The sequence below is a fragment of the Dreissena polymorpha genome, chromosome 9 (genome assembly GCF_020536995.1).
Source record: "Dreissena polymorpha isolate Duluth1 chromosome 9, UMN_Dpol_1.0, whole genome shotgun sequence".
NCBI classification, from domain to species: domain Eukaryota; kingdom Metazoa; phylum Mollusca; class Bivalvia; order Myida; family Dreissenidae; genus Dreissena; species Dreissena polymorpha.
Genome location: NC_068363.1, coordinates 64,883,338 through 64,905,236, shown reverse-complemented (window position 1 = coordinate 64,905,236; position 21,899 = coordinate 64,883,338). Strand labels below are relative to the sequence as shown.

The 21,899-nt window shown below is 32.6% G+C and overlaps 1 protein-coding gene across 1 annotated transcript; it reads right to left on the bottom strand.

Moving 5' to 3' along the window:
- Nucleotides 1–332: 332 nt before the first annotated feature.
- On the bottom strand, nt 333–13,610 carry LOC127844498 (uncharacterized). The gene is made up of 4 exons (XM_052374771.1): nt 13,394–13,610; nt 9,329–9,428; nt 6,273–6,332; nt 333–2,894 (listed from the first exon to the last, which is right to left on the bottom strand). The coding sequence occupies exons 1-4, from the start codon at nt 13,486–13,488 to the stop codon at nt 2,835–2,837; spliced, it is 315 nt and encodes a 104-aa protein (XP_052230731.1). The 5' UTR covers nt 13,489–13,610; the 3' UTR covers nt 333–2,834.
- Nucleotides 13,611–21,899: the final 8,289 nt, after the last annotated feature.

The window sequence follows — 21,899 nt, the reverse complement described above, 5'->3', positions numbered from 1 at the left end:
CCTAATTGCGCATGAGTTTCTGATGACGAAGTCTTTCGATTGACCCTCTTTCTATGCCATGTAAAACGTTGTAAAATTGGACGTTAGCATATTTATACAATATAGATGTGTATATGTGTGCATTCAATTCATAATGATATGGTACAATCCTAAACATGTTGTTAAGTATCCACTTTTATATTATAAAGTACATATTTATATTATATTGTACGTGTGTATATTTTATAGAAATATGCGTATGTTAATAAAATAAATATCTTTTAGACAATCGTATTTATGTTCTTCATATTTATTTGTGGTAAAACGAGGTCATTTTTGTATTCACAAATTGCCTCATGGGACGATTAAATACAAAGATGAGCTATTTAATCATTAAGTCCGTTCTTGGTGTTAACGAGGGATTTTATTTGATGGCTGACATTGACAGACGACAAGAGTATGGCGTTCCTTTATTGTCATTAATTGTATGCACGTTCAAAAAGTAATGATAATGAAAATCGTTCGAGAATCGGCACCCAGTCTAACGGGAAATATCATTTTAAATGTCTTTAATTGGTAAATGTTCTAAAAGAAAAAGACGGATTAAGATATGGAATGGATGAGGTCGAAAATTGTTGTTATGATTTTACTTTTTCTGTGTTGTAATTTCTATTCATTTGTTAACTTATACAATTAATTAAATTCGGCATTGTTTATATGCGTTTAAAAATAATTCGAAGATAATCAGTTATTTAAATGGCATTTCCCATTAACCATATGCCGTATTTTGAATAATCACAAGGCTTGACATTTTATTAAAATCGCTAAGCAGTTAACTCGTTAAAGATCCAATTCATCACAGGAAAATTGCATAAGAAAAGTAACGTTAACATATTAGCTCTGTCTAAAATTTGCCAAATATTTGGTTGCCTATGGCCAAGGTTTTGTGCACTATCGGTTGGTCTTTTATCAAACGGGACCACTCTGATACCAACTCTCACAGATTGCCGGTTTGCATCACACGAAGCGCGAAGAAGAACCACGGTCGTCTCCTCTCTGGACTCACAAAATAACAATGACACGTTATTGTGATCTATTGAACAAATCACAAAATGAAATAAAATGTATTTTATAAACTTGGACTGCTGTAGCTTTTGATACCCTATTGCAGGTTTATGGTGTGGTTTGTACCCTTACTGGCACTTCTTCGGCAGTAATGGCAAGTTATTTCTTTTTAAAAATTACACCCATACTTATGTAACCTCATTTATACATGAATATTTTAATATTTATGTCAAGTGTCGAATTTCAGAAATAGAAAGGCAGTGCTTATCGAGGTCTGATCGTTTTCTGTAATAAAGCGAAAGGTCAGTCGTATCACGAAGATGGGTGAATGCAATCGAACGAATTATCGATTGTCCCAGCAGGCCAAAATCATTGTTTAAAATCATATCAGAAATATATCGACGTAAATTCGTTACTATTAAATCTCATTTAAGTAATAATGTCATATAACTTCAAGTCGTGTAATGATATATTCAAATACTTATAGAACATGCTCCGTGATACTTTAATTTAAAAAAAGGAAAACTAAAAAAGTAGGAGGAAACAAAAAATTAAAAAAATATATATTTAATTATAGTGCCCATTAGAATTAAAGCCGCAGTTTATGCCTAGCATTTATGACAAACAAGTTCTAAAACAAGTTCTAAAACAAGCCTATTAAAACATCGGAAAACGTGACAGATTATTATAATGCTAATTATCTGACTAAATGTATAGGACTCTAGATAATAAATAAATAACATAAATTTTAAAACAGGCGCATCTGTAAATAACCGGATTGATTACATTTAAATACTAAGCAACCATTTTACAAAACTGATATATCGTATATAACATATAATTAACATGCATTTGGAGTGGATTGCAGTGTAATGTTCACACGTTTTTTTAAGTTTTGTTAACAGAACAAACGGACAAGGTGCACGTCCTAAACACATTTAAGCAACGAAATGGCTTGAATACAAACTTACAACAACAAAACTACTACCAGTTATCGAACATTTATGAACATACGTCTATTTGTTGTTAAAGTTTGACTGATGTACAGGCATTGTATGAATATTGCCAATATAAATAATTATTTGCATTACATGCATTTTAATGCAATATATAATTGAAAATATCGGTTTTTTACAAACAACAACAATACTCGTGAAAATATTGCATGATATATGACTCACTCTAGAGAAAATATAACAAAAACGCAATATTTTTCCGTTAACAACATGGAAAGCAATATGATAAGTGTTAAATATTTTTATTAAATCTTTGACAACATCGATCTAAACCACAACACCATCCTATGAAAAAATGCATGCAAAATATTCACTAAAACAGTGTATCTAACATGCATAAAAGACGCACAATAATAGAGAAACAACGACATTTTTTTTACAAACCATACTTTACAGAAATGGCGTCAGTTACGATCACATTTGTATGTTATTTAACTTTAGACCTTATGCAGAATATTAAAGGATACTATTTGGCTTTCAGCAAATGATTTTTTTCATGGTTCTTTAAAATGTTAAGACTCGTGAAGCCTCAATCAAAAGTGAACTTTTTTTTCGTATAATCGCTCGTGAAAAAAATAGTAAATTTCACCAAAAAGAAGCTTATATCTTTTCTATAAATTATCAAACCAAATAAACAGAATGCTACCGATATTAGACACCCATAATTTACGCTCTTGCTACATAAACCATACAGGGTAAGTACAACCATGTACGATTGATCTACATGTTTTTAAACTTACACATTTAACAAACATGTCAAATTTGCTGATTTTGTTATCGGCTGCTGGACACTCTTGCAATGCTGCTTGTTAAACATGTATCATTTAAGTCCATCTGAAAATAAAATTAATCAATAAAAAAGTATTGGGACCTTTCATTTAAGTCCATCTGAAAACAAAATAAATCAATAAAGAAGTAGTGTGACCTGTCAGACTTTACCAGGACTGAACTCATTTTTATGAGGTCTTCAAGTGGATAATTGCCTACACACGACATGACACAAGATACCTACCGGTTTAATACAATAGCGACTTAAGCACAGAATAAATCCCAAAATACACTGGTGTACAGTAAACATTAACCTCATAACATTGCTATACAAATTGAACCGTAATAAAACAGGATGTTTTCTAAGATGCTTAGTGATTAATTCTAGGCTAAGTGTGAGGCTTGGCCAGCCCTTAAACCCATTTAAGACCCCAATTCTTTGCATAGACCGTTACAAGGTTTGGATCACAATTTTGATCATTTCGTGTCAAACTTTAATGTCCTGTAAAATAAGTAGTGGGTATAAACAAAAATTTATCTGAGCAATAGAACTGAAACTGTATTAGCAAACCGACGCGATGAAAAGTAGTAAATATAATTATAAGTTAAAGTCCGTTTTGTTAGCACGTAATATAATTCCAGGCATATTGCCCATAGAGTGATGTCTGTCGAGGCATTTGGTCGATGTGTACATTACTATGTAAAGGGGTAGTATTTACAATTATGAACCTTACAAACAAATATTATGTTATTAAAAGGACAAACACTTCGAACCAGCAGCTATTATATGAAAATCAGGCACTATAAGTGATTAATAAGTGGCGAACGATTCTGAACTGAAACGGATTTATTTCTATCCGTATCAGGTCATGTGACCAGGCATTTTCATACGCATTAATTAATAACACATATAATCATACATTATATAATTAAAAGCAGCAGCTTACTCAAATCTAATTGATCATGGATGCGTATAAAAATGCAGACGGAAAATTAAATACGTTACTAATTCGCATTAACAAGCCTTAAGGATAAAAAGACCTTTCTTGCAATTCGCACAGTTCCGAACCTTTAAATTTTGCAAACTTAAGTTCGGAATACTAGTGCGTATATATGTTAACATAAAGACTCATTATAACTTATACAAGTATCGTCTTTCGTATACTTAGATAACGCTTGGACGTTCTATTCACAAAAATTAATTCACAGTATAGGAAAGAAGTGTAGCAAAACACACTGTTTACCGAGGAAACGAAAACTCATTATTTTTAAACGCAACAGAATAATTTAACAAACAAGATGACTTAAAGGACCGTAATTTATCAGATTACTGGATAAAATGCACAAAGTCTACAAAACATGTATAATTCTGATGTTTATTCTGGAAAATGTTTCTTTTTTACAAACCAAACTACAAATACCACTTTTGATCAGACAATGCATAGACCATGTAGTTGTTTTTAATTTCAATAAGCATATTTTCCAGTGTATCCAGCAATTATTCAGAGGTCAATTATTTTTTATACTGAATGAAAACATTTTCAAGAAAAGTTAGACATTAAATTAAACATATCGTGTCTATAAAATTAAATGAAGGCACAGTAATTGACAAATCAGGTACTTCCTTAGTAACATGACAATTCTAGGATGGCACCCTAGCAACCCAGTGATTATTTAATATCTTCAAATCAATCTGTTTTCTCGTTATTTTTCTATGAAAACATTGTAATATTATAATATTCATTCTACTAAATCAATAAATTAATATCGTGTAAGACAAATAAAGACAAACGTACTGTTTGAAAGTGAATATTTTGAAAATTATTAGCATTTTATTTTAAATGTGTAGCAATTTTAGCTCAATCTTTACCAAAGTATTTTTTCCAAACTATATATAATGTTAACATTGTGTTTAACCAAAAATAAATAACGTGATTTAATGTCTTAAATAGAAAGAAATAGCTCAAGATTGATCACATTTGTCTCATTATTTCCAAAATAAGAGGGCAGTCGAAGTTATTGGAATGATAAACTGAAATATGTGTCTTTTTTAATATTTAATGTGCAAAATTCGAGGCGACTTTTTTAAGCAATTATATAAAGAGTTCCTGACCAAAAATCAAGGTAATATTAACTTTTAAATCATTAACTTATTAGTAAACAACAAGAAAGTGGTAGAATATTTGCAGAAAACTTAAGAATTTCGACAAAAACTTGTCTGCTGGAATCTTCCGAATGGTTACGGAAATTATCGATCGTCGCAGTTTCCAAAAAAAAAATGACTGCACCCACAGATTTTGTTTAATGTTACTGACTATAACTGGTTGATAAATGTATGATCCTTCTCATTTAATAAAGTAACACTTTCAAGGCCGATACACTTGAAATATGAAGGCTATTCTGTCCTTAGGCCTATGTGTATCAATATATCCGTACAAGCGGCAATGTCCGTAAACACTTGGTCAATGTTATAATACTCAAAATGTAATCAAAATTCTTATGTTTTCCGCAAATATTCAACCACTTTCCTGATGTATACCAATAAATAAATGATTTTCAAGTAATCGCAAATTAATTTCAGTCGGGAACACTGTCTCTAACCGCAAAAACAAATATTCCAAGCTTTGTGGTTTACAATTTTAGTGATGTAAATAGCTTGCATGCAGCATGAAATTGAATGTTCTGTCATATAAGTGTTTCGAATTTCTTGATTGGGTGATTTCTGACGGTTTAATCTTACGAGAAAAGAGCTCTAAAACGTTATTTAGGCCCATGTAAAGCGAAGTAATAAAGAACCACTTTTTGTTCACTACCCGAAATGTGACGTCACGAGTTGCCTCCCTTGTTGGTTTATGCTACAAAAATTGAACAAATATCACACCCACTGCCATCCATCAATATTACGGAAGCAATATGAATTAAAACAAATGTCGAGTGATATCAAATGAATATTAACGAAACATTATTTTGACGTTGAACCATCTGTGGAATATATCATCCCATTTCTGATTTCCATTTGATGAACGTGCGTCTCGGTCACATTTATTTTCACAAATCACAACTATCGCTAGACTCTCAACTAAAAAAATATGTATGTAAGGGTTTGTCACATCAAAAATTCGAAAAACAACTAAGCCGACGGAAAAAATAAAAAGGTTTGGTTACTTTTTCAATAATCAGTTTAAGATGTGCATTTTTTATGTTACTTTAATTATTTACGATGACAACGACGATGCACAAAATACGATGACTGACGAGAATAGCTTTCTAGTAAGCACTTGCAAGACAAGGTAGGATTGTTATATTGGTTGTTAGTTTAAATAAAAACAATTTTTCTCTGTCTAACAGTTTACAGACAGCATTCGTGTGTGGTATCGATGAAGCTTGGCGTGAGTAATATATACTGGATTTAAATGGAGTGTAAATATTCCAATTTACACTTACAAAAATGGCTTCAGAGACTGGTGTAACGTAACCGCCGTCATGAATCAGTGACTTGCCTCCCTGAAACAATGCAAGCATATGATGCGCATCTGATCTACACAAGTCTAATGTGAATAAGAAACAGTATGTCATTTTGTGGTATATTTTAAATTTGAAAAATGTATTTAAAAACGCAATTCATTTTCGATAATAAACGATATTCTGAAAATGCAAACGTTACCTTAGCATTTATATTGTTCATTGAGTTAAGAAAACGCCTATAGACATAATGTTATCAAAGTTTTATTGAATTTGTGTTCAATTTGTCCGTTATTTGTTTTGGGAACTATATTTCGACCCCAACCTGGAAGTTTTGAGATAATATTCCTTCGTGTTTGCAACTGGTCTGTCTATAGACTAATACGCGAGTAAATCATTCGAATTATACTTATTAAAAGATAACTAGCATTGATTACCTCAAGAACAGAACTACGTTCTGATTCGGACGTAGGTAGATTGCTATCACGGGTAATTGAATACCTTTGAAACGACGAATGCTTTATTTAAAATTAAAAAAGAAGATTAATATATTTCAGTCCAAAAACGTGCTACAACCACTAAATAATATAACAAAGGTCATTTACTTTTTGATTTAAATAAAGTATTCAGTGCAAAAGCAGTCATTAAAAAAAAGAAATATAAAATTTATTACTTTCTGATAATGCTGAAATTGTAACTTTAATCTGTCAACGTATGAGTAATTATAAGTATACCAGTTTCAAATAGGAATTTATTTGCAATTGATAGCATAATTCATTGAAAGATATGGATAAGGGACATTTTTACACATTTATTGATATTACGAAATGCCAAGATTCCAAATTTAAGTCTATAAAAAGAGGGAGTTTGCACATCTAAGCATATAAATAAATGACAGTTTTACACTTTTAAGGATATAAATTAGCAAAAGTTCTCCACATTTACGTCTGTCATGCAGTGACAGATTTATACATTTAAGTCTTACTGAAGTGGTTGTGCACAAATATTAAGTCATCGAGAAGTAATATCGCATCACATGTTAAGCGATAAAAAAGAGGTAGTACAAGAAATCTGTCTCTATAGAAATTGTAGTAGACCAACATAGTTAAGTCCCTCGATAGGAGGTAGAAAAACAAATTAATTTTAAGTCTATAGCGCATTGCCAGAGCTGCATTTTGAAATTTAAAAGTGTCAGCTAAATTTACAAAACCGACGACAAATACAGGAGATGGTAGTTGATTTATTCATATTTTATTTCTTGAAATGTGAACAAAGACGAGACTTAATAAACATAATGAATGCAAAAAATACTCTTCGTAAATAACATTTATAATATTGAGTTCGTCAACAAAATTATCTTAACTGACATGTCTTAAAAAAAGACATTCATTGATGAAATTAATATCGAGATTCTATTTTTTAATTGCTTATTATACAAAAGACCAGTATGATAAATAACATTTCCTCTTTTTTTATACATCGGACCAACAATCGATTTAATAAAATGAATCGTCGCACGAGACATCGTAACACTTTGTACATGAACACGTGACAGGACATTGCTTTTTAAAGAGCTTTTTGCTCTTATATTTTCTAGTACTAAACCATGTGAATTAATATGCCAATCTGACCATGACCTTAAATAGTTAAAATTGGTAGCCCAATATATATTAACTCTTTCATTGTCACCACCCTACAATTAAGGTACAATTATGGAAATTTGAATCCACAAAAGTATTCAGCAGTGATTGGTATACGTTTAAGATAATTCTAAGCTTACACTTCATTAATGTATAAAACATATCCGAAAAGTATTGACATCCCTTTTTCTTACCGCATTAATAGCGCAAGGAATTATGTAAGAGTGGTTATACTCAGATAGGCCAAACTGATTGATTCCGATTTGAACTTGTTCTACAAATTCATACTGGCAAATAATGCTATTTCGCATTGTCCACATTTGCATTAAATGATAAATTGGCTTTGTTCAAAAATAAATATATTTAAATTAGAAAAGTAAACCAATTTCAGAAATATGCTCGACCAAATCTGAGAAATAATGGAATGTGTTTAAGGCTATTGTAAACATATAACTTTTCGTTTTTATATCGATTACAAGAATGGCGTTCGCGAGGATAAACTTGACGAAGTTTAACTGTGTCAGTCGATAATCTGCTTATTGATAAAATGATAATGGAACGACCTGTAACAAGGTGAATTTCCTATGCGGGATTAAGCAGCTTGCAATAATGTACTGATTTTCATCAATGTTGAAATAGATCTCCGCGTTGCGGGATATATGATATGATACCTGTTCACATACCAGTTCTGGTAAAGAGCACAGTCTATTACCACCGTGCTAATGTCACTTTTCTGTCTTTAACTTGCCAGGACGACCCTAGACTAAGAAAAATGTTATTCAGTTTATCAAACTTCTTTTTTACTGATGTATGTATTTGTTATTAAAATGTTGCATGTGTTTATACAAATACGTTTTTGTGTGAATAGCTCCAAATAAGGGCACTTATTTTTTATATTATAACCAAGACTTGGCAAGTATCCAATGCTATTGTTGCAGTTGTGTGTGTGTGTTTTTTTGGCGTCTAGTTTTATGAAAGACGTGCGTGCATAAAAACGTGCACCTTCTATATGTTTAATATATAAGTATTGCTAATTATCCTCGCCATGCATGTATGTAATTGTGGTTATTGTTATCATATTGGAGTTATATAAAGAGTGTCTCAAACAATCGATTTATATTTCATTTTTAGAGGAACCATTTATATTTTTTTAATCAGTAGTAATTTTAAAATCATTTAATAACTTAATGTCTTTTGAAATTCGTTCTGGAAAAATTGTACGAAATATATGCAACTGGTGAAACACATTTAGTTCATTGCCAGAAAGCTTTAATTGTAGGGTAAAAGAAAAGTAAGTACGAAAAGTTATACTCATTATTATCACAAAGAAATGGCTACACAGATTTCAAATCTCTTTTCGTATGTGCACCGTGAACAAGCGTTCGAGGCGGTACTTACACACACGTTGTCAGTAGTGTATGAGCCTTTGTACGCCTGGCGACCTCTGTGATTAGATCTCTCCGAGATACGAGATTTTGACGGCTGTGTAATCATCATGCTATATAATAGTCCAAATAAAAAAAACAGCAAAAGTGATAACTTTTATTGCAATGCACAGTCTGTTAATAAGACTGTCTTATAATTATGATTATTGAAATAAATAAGCTTAGCGAGACAGAGATGGGTCAAATACAATGGCTGGGTTGTAATGTGGCCGACATGAAATTAACAGTTTCTGTTGTTTAACATCACATTACATACAATATTTTTATTTGGATAAAAACAAATATGTTCAACAATTTAGATGCAAAATAGAAGTAATATTTCCACGTAAGACCAGACAATATAAGAAAGATATACAGCAAGTATCTGATGTGGAACAATCATTTCTCAATTAAAATCTATGTTGTATTTATATGAATACATTTAATTATTACAAAAACATGATTTTCTGTCATCTGCCATAAGCATATTATTAGTGTATACTTTAAAACAGATTTGGAACGTTACAAATGAGCATCATAATAAGAGTAATGTTCTGAGAAAACGGGGCATAATGCATGTGCGTAAAGTGTCATGCCAGATTAGCCTGTTCAGTCCGCACAGGCTAATCAGGGACGACACTCTCCGCTTTTATGGTAATTTTAGTTGTAAGGAAGTCCCTCCTTACCGAAAATCAAGTTTTTGCGGAAAGTGTCGTCCCTGATTAGCCTGTGCGGACTACACAGGCTAATCTGGGACGACACTTTACGCACATGCATTATGCCCAGTTTTCTCAGAACACGACACATAATATACAAGCATTCAAGTTGAGAAGAAAAGATAGTATTGCAATGCTCTGTTGTTGTTGTTGTTGTTTTTTATGATGGTGTGAGTATGACCCTCTTCTTGAACATAGATGAGTAGGAAAATGATCAGAATAAAATCGTCGTGTTCATTTGTAGCACTACATTAACTGCATGCCAACAATTCTTTGGAGAATAATTACACAACTTGTTCGTGTAAGGCATGACATAAGGTAGTTTTTTTACATAAGGTGTTATTATATCACTCGTCAGTATTTTCAGCTCTTGAAAATCGGGCGTTTGATTTGACACAAAATAATTACTATGGATTACCTATCACACTCGTTGTGAAATTTGGGACTGTTTCCTGATTTTCTACACATCAGGGAATACCACTTAGAACTAGAAAGCATCACTGGTATTTGGAAAAAAAACATCTGATGTTTGGTTAATACAGTCCTCACATTTGCTTCATAGCTTGTATACAATGTTGTGTTAGTTGAAAGGTAAGAGTATCTCAGCTTTCATTTGGATTATAATCCAATTGATTGACCAAATTTATTAGGTTTAAATCCAATTGATTGACCAAAAAGACATAGGTTTTTGTCCTTACTTCTCTTTGTGTTACAGTGTTATTCACAATAACTGAAATAATTATACATTAGTTTTTTTCCAGCCATTCTATGGAAATATGATTTTAACCAGCAAAGACCATAACTATCAGCAGCAAATGTTTGTATCTTATCCATCCAGGACATGTTCGTATATTGGAATGTTAAGAATGCATACCATTTAAAAAGAAGGAATGTACATCGAAAATCAAGATATTGTAATACAAACAATCCTAAATTGTATTAAATAATTTTAGAAGAGACTTAATAAATAATTCTCTATAGTTTATTGACAATATTAACAATAACAAAATATATCCACCCGGATATGGTGTTCGAAGGCCTGAAAAACAACTTCAACGATTTTTCAAGGAAAATTATTTTCAAACTTAAGCAAAAAATATGTCCCAGCAATTTACAGTCGCCTAAAGCATATCTTATGTACGGAAACGTATCTTAATGTTACAATGATGGTTTCCTGAAATTAGGGAATTCATAGAACGTGTAGACTCAATTTTGTGAAAAGTATTAATATGTAGAAGTGGAAAGCAGTTGGGCCGTGCTTTGAGAAAAGATGATTTAATGCATGTGCGTAAATTTTCGTCCCATATTAACATATGCAGTCCGCACAGGCTAATCAGGGGTGAAAATATCCGTTTGTATGTGTTTTTTTTTCCAGAAAGTCGCACCTGCTCATAAATCCAGTTGAGAAAGTGTCGTCCCTGATTAGCCTGTGTGGACTGTACAGGCTGATCTGGGACGACAGTTTACGCACATGCATTAAACCCCCTTTTCACAGAGCACCGCTCTAATTGTAGAATCCGCGATTCAAATTCTGATTGTAGAAATCACTTATTGTTTGTTTGTAAAGTTAGCGCATGATTCTTTTTGCTTGGAACAGTATATGTGTGTGTTTTATATACGCCATATTTATCGATACATTCACCAATATCAACAGAGGTATGCAATTTTTTGTATTTAAGGTATGAAACCTCTATGATGGATGGTCTATTATAAAAGTCTGTGTTCGAAATGCAAAGTAACGTTCTATATCCGTAGATCGAAATTCCTGTGCAGCGTGTTATAGTGAGGACTTACAATTTATGTTCAAGTATTTTGTTAATTAAAATATAAAATTGTTCATGTACCGACTATAATATATATCTATGCCCATTATGGGGTGAAAAAGTCTGATAACAATCTGGTATTTAACTTGACCAAGAAGTATTATTGTGAACATATACTAGTATTGACCTTTCATTCACTCCTACATTGAAAGTTTGATATTTATTATAGAAAGACCAAAATAAGACAACATATGTCCTAAAGAGGATTGTTTAAACAATTATAGGCATGACAAAATTCGTTAAAGATTCAACCACTGTTGCCACCTTAACATATATTTGCATGTTTATAATATATTAACTAATAGATCGGAAACAAAATAACTATTGGTAGTAAAAGTCAACTTGAATACCTTATATAAAAACCCACCCGAGATATAGATATACGCGTTCTAATGATACAGTTGCATTCGACTATCTCATTTTCAAAATTTTAGGCAGAAAACAAATATATGTTATTCATGGTGGTATCAACCCGACCCGATTATCCATAATGCAGAATTGTTAGGTCTCTATACAAATAATTTAAGTTTAAAATTTCATTATAACAGTTAAGTTCATTCTCGAGTTATTTGGCGGAATTATTTTATTATATACTTAGTAGCAGTGGTCTCGACCACATCCGCTGAATGCGCAACCCCTCGCGATGCCTATATATAAGTAACTATTTATAAGTTCATAATAACAGCTTCATTTGTTCTTACATTGTTGAGCGTATACCATTTTCAATAGTTAGAAAAGATGATCTTGAACTTTAAATTGACTCTCGATATAATTAATTTAAGCATGTTCAATACAATAGATAATAGTTTTTCGATTTTTAAGCGACAACTATTTCTCTATTAAGTCCATGTGACTTTGACTTTACCCAAATTAAACTATGCATTGAGCTATTATTCTGAATACATTTGCCAAGTAATAGAGACTGTAACTTTAATTTCACCAATCTTATATGCATCCCAACCAATGTCTGAATACAATGTACTTATATTTTAAGTCTTTTTAAAAACATGTATTTCATTTGTCCTGGTTACTGAATAGAAACCCCATTTTTGAAAACTTAAATATGTCTATATAGTTTAAACATAAAGTTCTGATTGTAATAATATCCAATTTTCTGTTACACGTTTTCAATAGAAGTTAAACAAGGATTAATTCATTTGAATAGATTCCTACTTCAGGTTCATATGTAAAAGAAATTAAAGAGGAAAGAAGTTATTATTTAAGTGTCCCATCGGCCTTGTTTTCCAATCCAAAGCACGTTCAATTTTGTTATCTGTATATTTCGAATAATGTTGACATGTGTTTATGTAAAACAGGTGCTTGTAATACAGTTTAAAATAAATGTATTTTGTTTCCAAAAAAACTTTATCTTACCTCGGAAGTATGTTAGTACAATAACTTGTCTTTTCTTTAAAAAAAGTGAAGCGAAAAAATAAAACTGAGCAAAAAGAATATAACGACAGATAAAATAAAAGACAAATCAGTAAGTCGTATACTTACGAAGTCCTAAAATACTTGAGGGAACAGTAGAGAGCGACCAGAAACACGACCAGGATCACCAGTCCTCCTGACACTCCTAAAATAGTCTTCCACATTCCTGCGGACAGAATGGACAACTTAACACGCTTATTAACACGCCAGCTTCATTTAGTGCGCATTTTGCCCTGCACACAACCCCGCGGAAAATTTAGAACATCATTTTTATATCGAGCTTTGTTTTCGCAGTTACCGGAATTACGTGATAATTATCTTGTGTTTGCGACATTAATCAATCGATACGCCCGTTGAGCATGCAACTGCAGTTAAAACATATTGGAAAATATAAGTAGCATGCGCTAGCATTTTATTTCTGCTTTGGACGGAATTCGTCTGTGAGCGATATGTAGTTTAACAGTATAAATAGAGGATTTAAATCTTATCAGCTAGCAGAGACAGCAAGCAAAATGCACTCGAGGGCCAAAACATGTGTTGAATTGAATTTCATACATAGTGAAGCCTTTATGTCTGGATCATCAAGCGATAATGCAAACCTCGAGTTTATCACGATAAAATAAACAACGAAGAACAATAGCCAGTCAGCATTAGGAAAAAGTCATACACATATTATTAAATTTAAGACTGATTTAAATAGCGCGTTGGGACGAATGACTGACAATATTAAATTTCAATCAGCAGCATAATAATGAAAAATGTTCAAAAAAGGTACCATCATTCAAGAGGCAAAAGTTTAATTTAATTTTCGTAGAACGCTTCAAACACCAGACAAAAGAAAGAAGGCAATATAAATAATGAAAACTGTTTTTATTATATTCACAAGTTCGACAATAATCATAACAAGAAGTTCTTAACATGAGCACGTTTGCTACATATCAATAGACGAAATGTTTATGACCTCGAAACAATTGGGTAATGATACGTCGCGTTCTTCGGACTCAATAGACTGATCCCGAAAAAGCACGAGTTGAGAAAAAAACACTAATCACCCCGGTACAAACAACGCTGGTCAATTAAATCAACCAATGATAGCTTACTTTAAATAATAATGGTTGATACGATGTGAGATTTTGAAAGGATTATAAATGGGTCATGTTTATTTGTACCAGCAGATGATTGGGTTTTTCCAAAAAGTTGCTTTTTCCGGGATACATAAATTACATACGAATAATTCAAGGATAGTGTCAATATAATTGGTTTCAAATTGGAGCTATTGTTTAATCATATCATCAAGTCCGGAAAATTCCCAAGCTGGGCATGAGTATGCATTTTTATATACAAGACGATCCGTCAATAGAAGACAACTACCGATGCGTTGTGAATTGTTTTGCCAAGTTATTCATTCGCATCCTAAACGTACGTTTACAAAATCGGAATATTACAAATAAAATTGTTATTAACATTCTATAGTACAGTAAGCGCAATATTAGTCATGTAATTCTTGATTGAAAGTTATATAAATAATGCAAAAAATAGATTTCACTTTTGTCAATTTGAATGCATATGACTTGACGGATAGTATGCATTTCTGGCTTAAGCTTAATTCAGTGTGGTATAGATGGCACATTGCTTTCCGTTGTTCAGTCGTTATATTCTTAGATGAAATTACTTGTTAAATATATAGAAGTATTTCCGCTTTCTTGATTAGTCCGACTTAGTGTTATTACAAGCGCCGATAATGTTTTCATTATTCTTAAATGACATAGAGTTATACGTACAAGCTTATACAATCGCGGGCGTTCCTATTGATCCATTAACAACTTATCTTCTCATAAATATCGAAAACGCAATATCAAACTCAGAATCCTCAGGGGGGGGGGGATGACAATCTTCACTGGACAATATGCTAGAGTATTGCAACAAGTGGGCTGTAACGATCAATGTCGACTGATAAAATTGTTATCTTTTATAGAGGCATATTACAGTATGGATATAGTTGATTGTATGCCAGTAATCCAATTGAAATCGTTAACAATTTTAATACTCTCGAAATTTTAATGTCAAGCAGCGGCGCATACATATAAGCAACAAATAAGTTATAAGCCAATGCGCTAAAGGAAATAAAATCTTAATCCACCTTTACACGATTAAGACTCAACCTGTTAAAATCACGTGTCGTTTGTGTGATGCCTATGCGGGAAAGAATATGACTTTTGTCGTTTGGCGTGTTAATAATTACGTCATGAGCAAGCGCACTTAATATTTGTAAAACATGTTTTTGTGTTTTGTGTTCAACATATATTACATCTTCGTATCAAATTGTTTGTTCTGTTGAATCTGAAACGATTCTATTAAAAATGATGACTTTTTTGTTGATTCCGAGTAATATGACCATCCTCCAGAATATTAACACATGTTACGCAAAATTTGATCGGCTGACTAACTCGGGATCTCGAGATAACGAAAATTCTCTCCTCTTTTATAGAAAAAGTGGAGTGCTTTTTCTATTTCGAGATCTCGAGATCCCGACTTGACTAATTCGTGGCCACGAGATAGAAAAAAGAGAAGTGCAATTTAAAAAAAGAGGAGTGAATGTCACCTCTATGCCGCATTTCGTTACTGTTTTAAAAGATGTACACTTTCCCTATAACAGTCAACAGATCGTTCCACACTATATTTGAATTGAAACAAAGTACGGTATAATTTATATTAAGATTTTTTTTGTTATATCGCATGTAGTTGCTTACTATAAAATATTGTATGCATGTACTTTTATAGTCGTTTTTTTTTTTACATTAATGTATGCTGATTATGATAATAATATATTAAGACTTTTTATGTATGGTTCATATTTCTCATGTTATAGTGCCACCACTGACCAGTTCGTAGATCGTCTGACCATAGGCGATATATGACTTTGTAAACATGGTGCTTTATTTTCGCTTTCAGTATTTTATGGTTAATTTCTTATAGAAAATTCTATGGTGCGGTCAGTGGGGGCAATCACAATTTTACTATACAATACAGTTGTTAACTGAGCTGTGCCTTATGTGACTTAGTCTCATTACTCTAAGATTGTACGAAGCTGTTTGAACTGATGCTTTAACTGATATCCAGATTTAAGTAGAGACTATTTAATTTATGGTATTTGGAAAAGAGTTAACTCTGTAGTTCATGTTATAGTTTTCTGTAATTTAAATTCGTGGGTTAGCTCCCTTTCATTTCACTAAAATTATATGATGATTTTTGTGTTGATATAATACTCTAGTCTCTTATAACTTGATAATTTCGAGTGGCAGCATTTTATTATTATGCATATGTTTTAGTGTATGTTGTAATTATATATTATACATGTATGCTGATGCGACTTTAATAAACTAATACACATATTTCTAGATATGGTGGAACCGAATAGTGTTATATTATCATATTTGCCTTCAGTGCTTTTTAAAAGGGGCATTTGCTCAGATTTTTAGCATTTGTTGAAGTTTGCCATTAAATGCTTTACATCGATAAATGTAAACATCGGATCTAAAAAGCTCCAGTAAAAAAAACAAGAATACAATTTAAAAAAAGAATAAAAGGTAGTCATCAACTGGGCTCGAACCACTGACCCATGGAGTCCTGGAGTAAAAGTCTACCGCTTAGACCACTCGGCCGGTGGTGCTCATACAATGATGGATGTATTTTATACTTTATATAAGCAATCCTCGTAGTTTCACAAAATATAACCACAACAACAGAACTCTCCAAATTATGAAATCTTTTGGCATTGCAACGCTTAATAATGTTCAGGATTTTAAATCGTAAGAAGATGCGTATAATTAATATTTAAAAGCATGGTAAATGTTCAGTATAACTGTTTTTTCACAAGTATCATTACTACAACAACAATTTGCAAATTCGAAACAACTTTTTGTAACTTTCTCAAATTACCAAAACGTAAAAAGGCCCTTTTAACTAATAGTCATAACAAACCTTATTTATTTTCGGCTTTCCAGGAACGAAGCATCCCATACTTATTCCTCTAGAGTGTACGTTGTACATGTTTCTTGAAGATAAAAATAATTTTAAGAACTTCCCAATATCTTGTGCCACTCATCAATGTGGGTCAAAATAAAATGCGTAAACACAGTTCGTTATAAGGCATTTTGGACATTCTCACATCAAAATCAATTGTTAGAAAGGGAGTTATCAAATTTGTTTAGAACGACTGCAGGCTGTGTTATGTTATGTAGCAATCGAGAACATGATGTATATGACCGTACACTAGCAGTGGAATTTTTCTTTCTGTCACTGACAAAGTTTTACGTTCAGTTGCACTGTATCAACTTAAATCATAATCTGGCATGCAAACAGAAGCACGCATGCAAAGAATAATGAATGCATTATCAGTATATTTTTATACAGAATGAACGATTATTTAAAACAATTTACATGTTAATTGTAAGCAATTTACGAGATCACAGCAAAATATGTACCATGATGAGGAAATAGCTGTGATAGTACCGATCGTATGAGGCGATTAAAAAACAAATATCGAAGAATGCACGGGTCTGTAGTGCAATTTATAAAGTATCTTCTGTGGATAGTATTACCTCAGCAACAAAAAATCTAATTATATTTATGAATATCATTTACAAGCTCGTTTCGAATTGATGACTTTCACAATTTCATTTTTGCGATTAACAAGACACAAAATGTCCGATCGATAATGTAAACACGGATCACCATATAGTCTAATCAAATTACAAGTATTCCCCATCAAAGGTTCAACTATCAGCAAGAGAAACGATATCAATCAAATAAGTACCACTGCTATATAAATATACACCAATTAAAACTCGCATGAGAGGAAATTTGACATTTTAGCTATGAAACATGAACATCGTTGATTTTATTTGGAAAATCTCTAATATGAGAGTTGCCCTTATTTTACTCAGTGAAATTGAACAAGTCTTGTATACTGTTTTAATTTGATAAGAGATCACATTGAGCTGTAGCTTTCATGCAAAATGCAGCTAATAAGGTGTTTTTCTCTAACGTGCGGATTGTTTCAGTGCTTTTTCAGGGGTCTATTTACCCTATCCACTGTTGTAACAGTGAAAACTATTTCGATAGTTTGAAATGAGTCGTCAATAATATGATTTTGGGACAATTTCAGTATTATATAAGAATATTGCAAACAAGAATAATCACTAAGATAAATGTACTTATATCTATTGTGTTGTAAAAATAATTAATTTATTGTGGCATTTCATTCAAAGCAACACTTACGCCGTGTACTATATCAATGTGTATCGTTTTAAACTAAATCGTGTTATAGTCAATACAATAAGTTGCTACAAAACTTTTATTATCATATAACTTTATATGAAAATTTACTGATATTTTAAATTAAAAATTAAAATCTTAAATATTATATACAGTTATATTACATATATATATATATATATATATATATATATATATATATATATATATATATATATATATATATATATATATATATATATATATACATATTTAATCACTTTATAACTTTAAGTACTGAATCAAATTTAAAATTGTCTTAAAATTGTCTTAACAAAGAAAACATAAAATCCAAACTTTTGAGTTACGTCCTGTATATAATAGTATATATCTTCATTTTTTCATATTACTGTCGTGTCAGCCACACGTAATAGACTAGTATATATAATATAATAAAATCCAGTATACGTGTTATGCATGTGTTTGGATTTTTGTTACAAAGATTTCCCATTATATTCATTAACTTTTATACATTGCCGTTCATGTCAAATATTGTCAGGCCGTATATTCAGTTATGTGTTCACATCTTTATGACGCATCGACCGGAAATAAGGTTATTACATCTCGTTGGTTTCATCTTCAGAAAGGTACGATAGCAGAGTTGGTTGTTGGCGTGCAAACTGATCGTTTTTGAAGCGTCTTGAGTTCTTAGGCCCAAAAGAAACTAGTGCCGATGGCGTTGAAAGTATATTTGCAAGATACAGAAAAGTTGCTGCTGAATTAAATTTTAAGGGAACAGTTGACTGAATGAAAATCTAAAAGGCAATCAAGAAGAAAAGATTTTATTAAGATTAAGTACAAATACATTAAACAAGAAGTGCAAAAACCTATATCCTATATCAATCGGAAATTCAGAAACAACCGCGGAAACATGTATCAAGCGAGCTTGTTATTTTGCGAGCGAGTTAATGCCCGGATTTAAATGTTATTTCTGATTTGCCGGACGTTTATTAATGCTCTTGTTTTAAATTGGAGAAGAATAGTTCCCTACAGATCTATCCGTTGTTTGTTTATTGAAAAGATGAAGTAACTCATATAACTATTACATGCTCCTTTAAGATATTTGTTGTAAGCGAAATATGTAAACAAAGCGATAGCCTTTCAGGAATACTTGAATTAACGAAGAAAATGTGTATTGATGTAAGTTTATTGAAGAAATATACAGAAAATATATTAAACAAGGGCTGTTTGTAAAACATGCATGCCCCCATATGGGCTGTCAGTTGTAGTGGCAGCAATTGTGTTAATACGTTGTTTGTCACTGTGAACTTGACCTTTGACCTAGTGACCTGAAAATCATCATGCCAGTCAAGATCAATGTACCAATGAAGTTTCATGATCCTAGGCGTAAGCATTCTTGAGTTATCATCCGGAAACAATTTCACTATTTCGAGTCACTGTGACCTTGACCTTTGACCTAGTGACCTGAAAATCAATAGGGGTCATCTGCCAGTCATGATCAATGTCCCTATGAAGTTTCATGATCCTAGGCGTAAGCATTCTTGAGTTATCATCCGGAAAACATTTTACTGTTTCGAGTCACTGTGACCTTGACCTTTGACCTAGTGACCTGAAAATCGATAAGGGTCATCTGCTAGTCATGATCAATGTACCTATGAAGTTTCATGATCCTAGGCGTAAGCATTCGTGAGCTATCATCCGGAAACCATTTTACTATTTTGAGTCACTGTGACATTAACGTTTTACCTAGTGACCTGGAAGTCAATAGGGGTCATCTGCCAGTCATGATGAATGAACCTATGAAGTTTCATGAACCTGGGCGTAAGCATTCTTGAGTTATCATCCGGAAACCGTTTTACTGTTTCAAGTCACTGTGACCTTGACCTTTGACCTAGTGACCTGAAAATCAATAGGGGTCATCTGCCAGTCATGGTCAATGTACCTATGAAGTTTCATGATCCTAGGCGTAAGCTTTCGTGAGCTATCATCCGGAATCCATTTAACTGTTTCGAGTCACTGTGACCTTGGCCTTTGACCTAGTGGCCTGAACTTCAATAGGGGTCAACTGCTAGTGATGATCAATGTACATATGAAGTTTCATGATCCTATGCGCAAGTATTGTTGAGTTATCATCCGGAAACAATTTTTAATATTTCGTGTTAATGTGACCTTGACCTTTGACCTAGTGACCTGAAAATCAATAGGGGTCATCTGCCAGTGATGATAAATGTATCTATGATGTTTCATGAACCTAGACGTAAGCATTCTTAAGTAATTATCCGGAAACCGTTTTACTGTTTCGAGTCACTGTGACCTTGACCTTTGACCAAGTGACCTGAAAATCAACAGGGGTCACCTGCCATTCATGATCAATGCACCTATGAAAATTCATTATCCTAGGCCTAGGCGTTTTGGGTTATCATCCGGAAACCATCCAATGGACGGACCGACCGAAAGAGCGACGGACCGACATATGCAAAACAATATACCCCTCTTCTTCGAAGGGGGGCATAACAAGTTGATAGTACATGTATATATATTTATTTCCAACAAGTTTTCGCTCACCGAAAAACAAAAAACTGGTTGGCTCAAAGACATTTTGGGACAGCGCTAGCCCTGGTAGATAGACCCCACGACACCAGTTCATAATATAATCTGCAAATGTGGTACTTTGGAAGCAAAAACTGCATCCAAAAACGAGTCACTGTGACCTTGACCTTTGACCTAGTGACCTCAAAATCAATACGCGTCATCTGCCAATCATGATCTATGTACCTATGAAGTTTCATGATACTAGGCGTAAGCGTTCTTGAGTTAATATCCGGAAACCATCTGGTGGACGGACGGACCGACCTACCGACGGACCGACATGTGCATAGAGAATACTAGGTTAGCGTTGGCGAGCGCTCTCGGTGTTCGAGCCGAGCAACATAAACTTCTCTGTATTCAACGCTAATCCTAGTATTCTATTTATCCCATTTGATTTTTTTCAACGTGACATTTAACATAAATAGATCTAATAACCTTAACAATAATTTTAATTCAGTCTTAAAAGCGCTTAAAATCTAACGAATGCAACCATGCGTAGTGATAAAAATGTATTTGTTCTGGTACTCAAAATAGTCTTTAAACAATTCACACACAAACTGTAAAACAAGTAAAAATTTCACCAAATGCCTCAATTCAATTTTACGCAGTATCCGAATTGTAATACATAACGACCGCAAAAAGAAGATTTTACTTTACTGTAATTCATTTTATTTTCGAAAGAAAATGATCAAAATCTAATATTGCGGCG